The sequence below is a fragment of the Leucoraja erinacea genome, chromosome 31, assembly GCF_028641065.1.
Source record: "Leucoraja erinacea ecotype New England chromosome 31, Leri_hhj_1, whole genome shotgun sequence".
NCBI classification, from domain to species: Eukaryota; Metazoa; Chordata; class Chondrichthyes; order Rajiformes; family Rajidae; genus Leucoraja; species Leucoraja erinaceus.
The window spans coordinates 27,699,040-27,711,817 of record NC_073407.1 but is presented as its reverse complement, the minus strand read 5'-3'; the positions used below and the strand labels follow the sequence as shown (position 1 = coordinate 27,711,817).

Genomic DNA, 12,778 nt, shown 5'->3' with positions numbered 1-12,778 from the left:
AGGTTGATTTGTTTTGCATCGTGAAGCGGCTTGCTGTGTTCAGCAATTATTCATATAGATAACTGAATCTTGTGGTTTTGCTCAATAGGAACCCCGAAAAAACTAACATCAATGATGATTGCTGACATTTTTTGACTTCATGGAGCTTAAAGAATAATGGTCTGTTGGATCTGCTTAAAATAAAATCATCACGGCGACTGAACAAGCTATGAGAACAGACTTGAAGGGCCGAGATGGCCTGTTTCCTTACTGTAATTGTTATATGGTTATATGGTTAATAGCCTGGTTCAAACTTGTGTATGCCATTTAAGTAAGGCCTGCAAAAATGTTTGCTGTAATTTGACCAATTGTAGAAATGAATCATATTTTATGTACTTGCATCTTTTAAGAAGAATAAACATGATTTGATTGCTGAGGGATTTTGTGGGACTTGTTTCTCACGATAAAAGTGTGAAATTCAATTATTTTTTATGTCATGACCAGTCTTTCCATGGTGATGCTTGTTGTTACAAGTTATTAACAGATTATAGGTAGGATGTTACAGTAATATTGGGTATTACTGACAAGTTTGCAGTTAACACAAAATAATACAAAAATAGTAATCAGCATGGAAAATAATAACAGACTTCAGGACAATATAAACTGGTGAAGAAAAGAAAAAAATCTGGTGAAATGAGGAAATCCATTTCATAAATGAACAATAGAAAACAAGCTCTGTGCCTCCTACTACTTATCATACTGTTTACTACTATATGTATTATTCTGTGTCAACTACAAACTTTACGATTATGCCCAGTGTATCTATGCTATCCTACCTGCAACCTGTTGACATCTTATAACGGCAAACATAATTTGTCTCCTCTCTCCACTACAAAATGGAGCCTCCAATATCCTGACAGGTAACCAGCACTGAGGAGATGTGCTGCAAAGCACAATGCACTTATACCCAAACTGTTCCAAACCAGCAGCATCTTTACATGGGGAATCCTGCCCAGATATAATCTGTCTGTATAAACAAGACAGATTCATTCCAGCTATTGGTGACTGATATGTGTTCACCTCTTTTACATCCAACTGGTTTAACATTGCTGTATTCCTCATATTCAATCCTAGAAACTGTACTGGTCCAGCCACAAATACTGTGGCTGCAGAAACAAATCAGAGGCTGGATATCCTCATTCATCTCCTGACATCGAGGAGATGTTTCACCAACTCCGAACCACATGTACATGACTGAGTGCAGCCCCATCATTCATCCAACCTGTGCACATAGGCTGCCTGCAGTGTACAACATCTCCAAAGTACACTCTAGTTACGTGGCCAGGTTTACAAAAACAGCAAACCGGAAACACATACACAAATAAGGCAACATCTGTTGAAATAACTGTTTTTAGGCTACTTCGACTGCACAGCCCAAACCATGACTTCCAGTAGCAAAAAAAAGGCATCATAATTCTAGGAATTTCCTATCGAACAATATGGAGGAAGGACTTTCATCAGAAATATTTCACTAGTTCAAGAAAAGGCTCATGACCTCCTTTCCAAAAATAATTACGTAACAAATGCTGGCCTTGCCAATAAGGCTCACCACATGAGGAAAAAAAAGAAATTGTAAATAGGATGTAAGAAGTGATATACTTTGAAAGTAAGAATGAGTTGGTTCACAATAAATTAAATTTCCAAAGATGTGATGTGTGTAAAATGCAACATCTTCATAATACCGGCAAGGCCTCAACTGTTTTATTGTAAAGATAGTAGTTTAGTTATGTAAAAATTTTAGTTTTAGAAAATAAAAGTACCCTGTATGAGATTTTCTAAATGTGACCAAAATGTCAGAGGATATTGACAAAATATTTATACCCGGAGTTACTGTGATCTGTAAATCAATGACTGAATGTGTGAAGAATAACAAGTTTCAAATGGTGATTGGATACATATTGGAGAATAAAAGACTCGCCGATATTATAGATAAAAGGCTGTGGTGCATGATTAGAGTACTATTTTACTTAATATTGCACCTTGCACATATGTCATTCATGCACTTTTCTGAGTTGTGAGTAGAATTTGTACATTATCAGTAGTACTATTCATTTGTAAAAAACAATCCTAATTTGTATTTGCTTTTCATCGTAGTGAGAACTGCACGGTCAATGCGGCCAGTTACTATTAAAATGCACAGTTTAGGGTGGCACGGTGGTGCAGCGGTAGAGTTGCTGCCTCACAACACCAGAGACCCGGGTTCCATCCTGACTATGGGTGCTGTCTGTACGGAGTTTGTGCGTTCTCCCCATGACTTGCGTGGGTTTTCTCCGGGATCGCACGTTTCCTCCCACACTCCAAAGACGTACAGGTTTGTAGGGAATTTGGCTTGGTATAAATGTAATTGTCCCTAGTGTGTGTAGGATAATATAAATGTGCGGGCATCACTGGGCGGCACGCACTCGGTGGGCCAAAGGGCCTGTTTCCACGCTGTATCTCTAAACTAAACTGAAAAATGTGAAAAAGGTGCCCCCCCTTGTTATGGCCTCTCAGGTAACGGAAATTTCCCCTTGCAGAATTCACAAATCACGAAAAATTTGAGATGCAAAATAAAATTCACTCTCAAGGAATTATGTGAAAAAAGTAAATAAATAGTTTTTTTTCAACTTACATTTGTTGTTGCATGTGCAGATGACTACAGAAAATCTTGATATGGACTATTTTCTAAGAATGCAACATCCTCCGCACCCTCACCTCCCTCCCATCCATTAAACAAGGATCATAGTGCATTATGAAGTCAAATATCTCAACAGCACAATGAGCAGGAAAGTGTGATGGAACCTCAGAAATTCAGAGTAATTGGGAAATATCTAATCTCTGTTGATTGAATTGCTAGATCCATAAAATAAAACTCGGCATGGTAAGTAAAAACCTTTATGGAGAGACACTGCATGGAAACAGGCCCTTCAACCCACTATATTAGCACCAACTATCAATCATCCATTGTTCACATGCAAAACACCCAATAGAATAAGTAGAAGAGACGGTCAGAAGTAATAATTGAAGCATCTTTGCCAATTCCCCAGAAGCACTTTCTTCTCTGTGCTACAATAACCAGATTCCATCAGGGCAGAGAAAGGTTATTAATTGAGGACATAATCAGAACAATTCATTATGAAAACATGTCTCTTCATCCCTTTACAGGATCATTTGTCAGTAATCTTAAATCGATAACCTCAAGTGAAATAAAAATTATCCCATATGCATGGTGTTTTTATTTTGATACCTCTCTTAAACTTTCCATAAATGTCCCTGTTCTATGGAGCACAATCTCAGCTTTATCACTTTGTGCCTATAATTGAAGTCCCTCTTCACAGTCAGTATTCTAGTCAACCTGCTCTCTTCAATGTCCCAAATTGCAGTTCCAGAGTTCTCTAGTTGATTCCTAATCAATTATTATTTTTCTGGGCAGGGTTTGAAAAGTAGCTGCTAGTGTTTATTGTGGGCAGTGAGGGGCTGGAGAGGAGTGTGAGGCAATGGAAATCAGTCAATGAGTCTGTAACATTGATGGCCTATTGAGAAGCCAGTTCCACCCAGCTTTCAGATCTCTCTGGAAAGGCATGTTCACACTTAAACGATTTTAATTTCTTAGAACAACATTGATAGGAATGTTCTATGGGTCCAGATTTACTAGGCTTCTTGGAATTCATCTGTGAGCGGAAGCAAGAAAAAAAAGTAACTTTGGTCCTGAGCTTGCTCAAAGATAATGTCAGAAACGACTCAATTATGTTAGCTGCTTGCTTTTTTGTTTATGGGAAGGGTTTAGGTACAGTTGTGCAAAAATATTACTTTACCTACTTAGGATATTTCTTCACCAGATGTTAACAATACGTTAGAGGTTTAAATTTCTAATCTATACGTTACGTATGTAACTGCTTCTTTGGCAGAGCCACAAATTATGACACTGGATAGAACTGGAGGATACTTAGCTTTTACAAGTCTGATTGTGTACTAGTTTTTGCTATTTCAGTCATAGCAAGCAGAGTTTTCCAATTTCACAAAATTTCCATTGGAATGAATAGACCCCCCCCTCGGTCATGACGGACCATGGGTGATGCATCCTAGTTGTTGGCTGCTTGCTAACAGAGAAAGCTAACATAAAAAAACAAAATGTCAAGTATCCTCACCTTCCCACTAATACCACAGTACTTTAATTCCAGTTTCTCGATTTCCCAGCGTTTATCACCACAGGGTCAGAAAATAACTGCACATGATGTGCTCCAAATATATTTCACAGCAACGTGTCCACCAAGGTTCCTGATGGATGGAATCACAGGAAGTATTGTTCTGGCCACAGGGAGAGGTGGCTAAGGAGCAGCCTATGGCAGACACCACAGAGACCCCTATGTAGTTGTTAAGTCAAATAGCAATTCAGTGGCAGAAGGGAATACGGTGTGAAAATCAGAAATGACCTTACCTTGATCTTTCACCTTGAAAATTCCTAAAATTCAAAACCTGTATCAGTAAACCAGTCACTTCTACATATATTCTATATGTGTTTTAGTGTGGCTGAGATGGAAAGGCATTCCTTACATTCAGTGCACTGGTTTCAATTAGACACATATTTTGGTCTTGTAACAAATACAATCTTTTGTGTTTAGTCACTCATGTAATATAGGGGAGTGCAGAGGCCAAATGATACAAAAGATCATCATACAGAGGTAGATATGGTGGTGAATTAGCCAGAACACAGAGTATAATAATAAAGAATTATGGTACAACTTTAAAAAAACATTGGCCAAGCCACAGCTGGCATACTGTCTCCTTACCAAACAATAGGAAGGCTGTGCAGTGGAGAGGGTGCAGAGGAGATTCACCAAGATGTTGACTGGGGTGGAGCATTTCAGTTGTGATAAGAGGCTAGACCGACTGGATCTTAGGAGCTGAGGAAGCTGACAGGTGATTTCATGGAAGTGCGCAACACTATGAAGATCATGGATAAGGTAAATAGTAGAAAATGTACCAGGTAGTGGTGTTCAAAATTAATGGATGCAGGTTTAGAGTAAGTTGTAAGGAATTTGAAAGAGATCTAAAGAAGAACTGTTTCATCCAGAGAGAGACTGGCACCTGAAATGCATTGCTTGAGTAGGTTGTGGAGATGGGTACTCTCACAATGGTTAAGAAGTGTTTCAATAAGCAATTGAATCTGCAAGGCATGGAAGGCAATGGACCAAGTGCTGGTAAATAGATTAGTACAATCAAAATCAAAGAGTATCTATCATATATACTGCGAAAAGAACAATGAAAATCTTACTTGCTCCAGCTTAATGGGCCCATAAACACAACACAGTTGAATTCCTGTCAATGGTGACCCGAAAGATCATAAGGTCATAAGATCATAAGTGATAGGAGTAGAATTAGACCAATCAGCCCATCAAGTCTACTCCACCATTCAATCATGGCTGATCTATCTCTCCCTCCTAACCCCATTCCCCTGCCTTCTCCCCATAACCTCTGACACCCATATTAATCAATAATCTATCTATCTCTGCCTTAAAAATATCCACTGAATGGCTGTTGATGGTAGAGGAATGAGTAATTGAAACACCAGTGAATGTCACAGATGATGGCTAGTCTCTCTCTTGTTAGCGATGATCATTCTAACTAAAGTAAAATCCCACTTCACCTCTGGAGTTACGCTAGTAAATCCCTGTTTGAACCAATGATGTGATGAGGTTTTTTGCCAAGTGTTTCTGTCAAAATCCAAAGTTGATATCAGTCAACAGATCATTAGTGAGGAAGTGCCACTTTATAGCAATATAACATTACACTGTGTATTATCAGTGTTGTTATTAGATATCAGTACAATTTCAAAGTTAATGGGAACTTTAATATCCTCCAATCTCTTATTTCCTCCTTCAGTAAATTACTTTACACATTCCCAATTTCTCAAAACATTGTCTTTCATTTACACTTCTTTACCTTCTGTTGGTGGCCTTCTGGTTCCCAGGATGTTTAGTGGGGCTTGATCTTGTTGAGGTAAATGTTACTACATTTATGGGTTTCATGAGATTAGATATCATATGGTCAAATCATGTATGGCAAAACCTCCAGGAATATTGCTAACCAGAGTTGGAAATTTCATGTAATTGACAAAGCTGATTATGGTAAGAGCTCTTTACAAAAGAAACCTTGCTTGGTTTCCTTTACACATCTGCTGGACTAGTTAATGTTTACAATATTCACCTGTATGGCTTGGCCAGAACATTGGCAATGATGGAGATAAAGTACTGATCCTTTTAGAGATGTGAAAAACGATTTCCCCTCCCTGTGAAAAACTATATTTAGTAGTAATATTTAGCAAGTAATCTTCTTTGGTTGGGGCATGTAGGAACACCTAAGATGGTTTTAGAGTTGGATGACATGTAGCAGAGGTGTATGAAAAATTCACATAGTATTATACATTTGATTCACTGATTAACAACAGGATAGAAAAAAAGAGTGAGTACTGAGAAAATAATGAATCTACCTTCTATACAGGTGAATCTGATGGTGAGTGATGTGGTGTGTCAATGTGTGGCTGCCAAAAATGTGACATGAAACATTGATCTACCTAGAAACTTCATGCTTTATACATTAAGAAATCAAGGCAGAAAGAAAAACACTAGTCACATACAGTATGATAACAGGATAAGATAAAGATTAATATCCATTGCCAAGGGAAGGATGAAGAATACGGAGATAGCAAAAGTACATGAAGAAAAGTGAAAGAAGAGAGAATGGGGAAAAGGGGCAACAAGAATGGAGGCAGAAAACATCGAGACATTTTAGTGTGGATCAGGAGATTGATTATTTTCAACTGAATGTTTTTGAAAATGATTGTGCTTGTCCAAGTCAAAGGTTCAGAACATGAAGTAAAATAAGTTATCTTGCCTTGATCTAGCTGCATCTGGATAATACCTAGAAATTAAAATATGAGAAAATAATTATACCAAAAACGCAACTCCATCAGTATAATATTTGATCTTCAGTAACTAATTTGTCTTCATGGGAAAGCAAGAATCTACTGATATTGGAAATATGATGGTCTTGCCATCATGTTCAGCATGAACCTTATGGGCTGTAGGGGCTATTCTTGTGTTGCACTGTTCTGTGTTCTATGACAACCCCCCCCCCCCCCCCCACTCCCTCCCGTCAATCACAGTACTAACCTGTTCCAACAATATTTGTTCTCCTTTAACCACACACCCCAAACTGCCATCCAAAGCCCTACTAACAATCATCTCATTCCTAACTATGAACTTCACCCTCCAATAACCAATACTTCCACTACCCAACTTCAGCAGCCAACCCTCACCCAAACCGTCAGCTCATTTATTGGCCATGACTCTCTTTTCCTTTCTTCCTTTCTCTCTCCTGCAAAACCCTGTACCTGAACCATGACTTAGCTGATTTTCTTTGCAAGCTTCAGTCTGACTGAATACTTGAAGGAAATGTCTTATCTTTGTCACACTACTACACATTTTGAGCTCTGTGCATGCACTACTGAATTTCACAATGACCAGGCACCCCATGAACAATACATCATTGGGCAACTGCTTCATGCATCTTTATGGGCACTGACAGTTCCATCCTGGAATTGCAAACAGAAGCCAAAACGTTTAAAACTGCAGGAAACTTACTCTGGGCCTTCAAGGTGTAGTTTCCTGGAAGTTAGAATGAGTGTGAAATAAAGCAAAATAAATGTGATTAGTATTAGAATATAACCTGGACACCAACATTTACACAATATTATCACAGTAACATTTATGCATTAATATTTTGTCTTCTATTTCTGATATTCTTGAACTTTTTAATATTATTGAGGTAATCCAGTTTACCATTGCCCTTACATCAACCTTCATCAATTCCCGACTACCCATTCACCCTGTAATTGCTGACACTTTGACATAGTTGGTAGGTTTACAAGGTTAATTCCCGGGGTGATCATCCACAATCAGTACCCCGTTCCTGCCTTCTCCCCATATCCCCCGACTCAGCTATCTTTAGAGCCCTATCAAGCTCTCCCTTGAAAGTATCCAGAGAACCGGCCTCCACCACCCTCTGAAGCAGAGAATTCCACTGACTCACAACTCTCTGTGAGAAAAAGTGTTTCCTCATTTCCATTCTAAATGCCTTACTCCTTATTCTTAAACTGTGGCCCCTGGTTCTGGACTCCCCCAACACCGGGAACATGTTTCCTGCCTCTAGCATGTCCAAACTCTTAATTATCTTATATGTTTCAATAAGATACCCTCTCATCCTTCAAATTCCAGAGTATACAAGCCCAGCCACTCCATTCTCTCAGCATATGACGGTCCCGCCATCCCAGAAATTAACCTTGTGAACCCAAGCTGCACTCCCTCTATGGCAAGAATGTCCTTCCTCAAATTAGGGGACCAAAACTGCACACAATATTCCAGGTGTGGTCTCATTAGGGCCCCGTGCAACTGCAGAAGGACCTCTTTGCTCCTTTAATCAACTCCTCTTGTTATGAAGGCCAACATGCCGTTCACTTTATTCACTGCCTGCTGTACCTGCATGCTTACTTTCATTGACTGATGAACAAGGACCCACAGATCCTATTGTATTTCCCCTTTTCCCAACTTGACACCATTTAGATAATAATCTGCCTTCTTGTTTTTGCTACCTCACATTTATCCACATTAAACTGCATCTGCCATGCATCTGCCCACTCACCCAACCTGTCCAAGTCACCTTGCATTCTCATAGCATCCTCCTCACAGTTCACACTGCCACCCAGCTTTGTCATCTGCAAATTTGCTAATGATACTTTGAATCCCTTCATCTAAATCATTGATGCATATTGTAAATAGCTGTGGTCCCAGCACCGAGCCTTGCGGTACCCACTAGTCACTGCCTGCCATTCTGAAAGGGACCCGTTAATCCCTACCCTTTGTTTCCTGTCTGCCAACCAATTTTCTATCCATGTCAGCACTCTACCCCCAATACTATGTGCCCTAATTTTTCCTATTAATCTCCTATGTGAGACCTTATGAAATTCTTTCTGAAAGTCCGGGTACACTACATCCATTGGCTCTCCCTTGTCAATTTTCCTAGTTACATCCTCAAAAAATTCCAGAAGTCAAGCATGATTTCCCCTTAATAAATCCATGCTGACTTGGACCAATACTGTTACTGCTATACAAATGTGCCGCTATTTCATCTTTTATGATTGACTCCAGCACCTTCCCCACCACCGATGTCAGGATAACTGGTCTATATTTCCCTGTTTTCTCTCTCTCGCCTTACTTAAAAAGTGGGATAACATTTGCAATCCACTCCAATATAATTTGCAATCCACTGCAATATAATCTCCAATCCACAGGAACTGATCCTGAATCTATAGAACATTGGAAAATGAACACCAATGCGTCCATGGTTTCTAGAGCCACTTCCTTAAGTACCCTGATCGGACAAATGAATGTGTGGCTCAGGAGTTTGTGTAGGGGACAGGGATTTAGATTTTTAGACCACAGGGATCACATTAGGGGCAGATGTGTCCTCCACTAGAGGAACCTAGAGAGGGAGCAATATCCTTGCAGGGGGATCTGCTAATGTTACCTGGGAGGGTTTAAACTAGGGAGAAGAGGGGGTGGTTGGAACCAGAGTGAAATGATATGATGATGCAATAGGGGTAGAGCTTAGAAGTAGGAAAGGTCAAGTACTCTAAATGGGATTATACTATAGCAAACAAGAGATAGAGGAACATCTATGTACATAGATTACCAAAAAATGCCAAAGTAACAGGGTTGTCTTATTGAGTGAATTTAAATTCCCTAATATTGAATGGGACTTGCTCAGTGCCAAAGGCGTAGATGAGGCAGCATTAGTAAGGTATATCCAAGAGAGTTTCTTGAAAGAGTATGTGGAGAATCCGACCCGAGAAGGGAACATATTGGAAGGGAAATGAGCCTGGCCAGGTGACTGGTATTATGGGGATACTGATCATAACTCCATAAGTTTAAAGATTGTTTGGAATAAGGAGAAGGTTGGACCTTGTGGGGAAGTACTAAATTGGAGTGTTGCAAGTTACAACGTTATTAGGAAGGAGCTCGGGAGGATACACTGGGAGCAGTTGTTATTAGGTAAGTCCACATCTGACGTGGGAGTTGTTTAAAGGCCAGTTGATCGAAGTTCAGAACCGGTATATTCCAGTAAGGAGGAGGGATAAGGATAACAAAGTAAGGGAACCTTGGATGACCAAGGAGGTTGTAAATTTGCTTAAAAAGTAAAAAGAAGCACAGAAAAACACGAGAAAGGAATAAGATAGGGCCTTTGAGGAATATAAATAAAGGAGGAAATAAATCAAGTGAGAGCTTAGAAGGGCCAAAAAGGGCCACAATATGTGAGGAGCACGTTTTTTTTTTTTACACAGAAGGTGGTGGGTACCTGGAACAGGCTTTCAGGGTTGGTGGTTAAGGCAGATACAACAGGGGAATTTAAGATACTTTTTGTTAGGTATTTATATATGTACTGAATGGAGGGATATGGATGATGTGCAAGCAGATAAGAGTTGGTCTTGGCATCATGCTCAGCACAGACATTGTGGGTCGAAGGACCTGTTCTTGTGCTGTTCTGTTCTATGTTCTATGAAAACTAGAAAGTGTATGGATTCACTGCCAATTTCAGTTCTAGGTTGAATACTGTTGTCTATAATATATTTAATTTACTAATCTACATCTCCAAAAGGTTATACGTAACCAGATGAGCAGAATCTAACCTATAAATTGGTACTATCGAGAAAGCTTCAAGACCTAAGTACATGTTTTACTAATTTACCTTGTGCCCAATCCTACATTCACTGTTGTATGTTGAGAAAGTAATAGGACTCATAAAAGGATAAGAAATGGTTATAGCTTACTGTAAAGGATGATAGTTAGCACATATCCTACTACTTGCACTTAAACTGTTAGAAAGGAGAAACAATAGTTACTGCAACAAATATTGCCAGCATTCTCACTACAGAATCTAAACCATAAATTATGTGTAAATAAATTGGAGCAACATGGCTTCACCCAGGTTCAGTTCTGATCTCTGGTAGTGTCTCCACAGCTTTGGATGGAAGGTCAAAAGGTCTTGCGGTTATACTGTATTGCCTTGCAGTACCATTAATTTATCCAATGCTAGTTTTATGTTAATCACAATGTTTATGAGATCCATTGATTATTCCAATCACCAAGACATTTTCCACATCATCTTCGATGAAGCTTCAAGAAATATACCTAAATAGTTCACAATAACTATTGTTATTGTTTTCCTTTACATATCTCTGGAAGCCTTTATAGTCTGTCTTTCTATTCTTTAGTTTATTCTTGTATTCAACTTTCCCTTTCCTATTTCATTATCTTGCTCTTTCTTTGAGAAGTCTGAAACATTCCGCATCCTTGTGATTGCTGCTCTTGTGGCAACAGGTGGAAATAAATGTGTGTGAATCACAAAATATAATGGATAAAGGTGGTTTGGGAAGACAGCAGTTACAATATTGCCACAAGATTATAGATCCAATGTGTTATAAAGTCATATTATGTTATATTACATGGACAGGGTGGATTCCACTTGAACCTGACCAGAACCAGACTGGTGGCAATCCGTATAACTAAGGCAGTAGATAGAGCTTTAAACTAAATAGTGGGGGGGGGGGGGGGGGGGGGGGGGGGGGGGGAGGGGGGTCAGTAAATTGGAAGTGTAAGGATGGAGTTAAAGGGGAAGAGAATGCAGGAAATGTTACAGAAGTCTCCCAAATTAATGCAACGGAAAGTTCAATAAGGGGTAAGAGAGTAAAGTCGGGTAAAATCGGGACTGGTGTGAGTAGGGAGGTGAATACCGAATTAAAGGTGTTGTGTTTGAATGCGCGTAGTATAAGAAACAAAGTGGATGAGCGTGTAGCACAGTTAGAGATTGTTAGGTATGATGTTGTGGAATTACAGAGACTTGGCTGCAAGAGGATCGGAGCCGGGAGCTAAATATTCAGGGTTATACATTATATCGGAATGACAGGGAGGTGGGCAGAGGGGTGTGGAAGCCAGAGGATTGGGAAGTTTTTAAAGAATAACAGAGGGTAACTAAAAAGAAAATATGGGGAGAAAAGATGAAATACAAAGGTAAGCTAGCCAATGATATAAAAGAGGATAGCAAGAGTCTCTTCAGTTATATAAAGAGCAAGAAAGAGGCAAGAGTGGACGTTGGACTGCTGGACAATGATGCAGGAGAAGTGATAATGGGGAATAAAGAAATGACAGAGGAGTTGAATAACTTTTTTGCATCAGCCTTCACAGTGGAAGACACCAGCAACGTGCCTGAAATTCAAGAGAGTCAGGGGGTGGAAGTTAGTGGAGTGGCTATTACCAGCGAGAAGGTGCTTGGGAAGCTGAAAGGGCTGAAAGTGGATAAGTCACCTGGACCAGATGGACTGCACCCTAGGGTTCTGAAAGAGATAGCTTTAGAGATTGTGGAGGCATTGACAGTGTTATTACAGGAATCACTAGAGTCAGGAATGGTTCCAGATGATTGTAAAATTGCCAAAATTACCCCGCTGCACAAGAATAGTAGGAACTATAGGCCGGTTAGTCTGACCAGTAGTTGGTAAAATTTAAAGTCCATTATAAAGGATAAGGTTATGGAGTACTTAGAAGTTCACAATAAAATAGGCTGTCAGCATGGCTTTGTGAAGGGGAGGTCTTGTTTGACAAATTTGCTGGAATTCCTTGAATAAGTAAATAGGACAGACAAAGTAGAT

General features: G+C 39.5%; 1 protein-coding gene across 4 annotated transcripts in view; it reads right to left on the bottom strand.

Annotated features, from left to right (window-relative positions):
• The window catches only part of LOC129712172 (uncharacterized), a 124,365-nt gene that overhangs the window by 45,146 nt on the left and 66,441 nt on the right, over positions 1-12,778 (bottom strand). For 3 of the 4 annotated variants that reach the window (XM_055660423.1, XM_055660422.1, XM_055660425.1), the window contains exons 20-23: positions 10,904-10,948; positions 7,662-7,685; positions 6,913-6,939; positions 4,457-4,480 (exon numbers count right to left, since the gene is read on the bottom strand). In XM_055660423.1, the coding sequence (XP_055516398.1) occupies positions 4,457-4,480; positions 6,913-6,939; positions 7,662-7,685; positions 10,904-10,948 (120 nt within the window). The remainder of the gene's footprint in view (positions 1-4,456; positions 4,481-6,912; positions 6,940-7,661; positions 7,686-10,903; positions 10,949-12,778) is intronic. The other variant, XM_055660424.1, reaches the window with a different exon arrangement.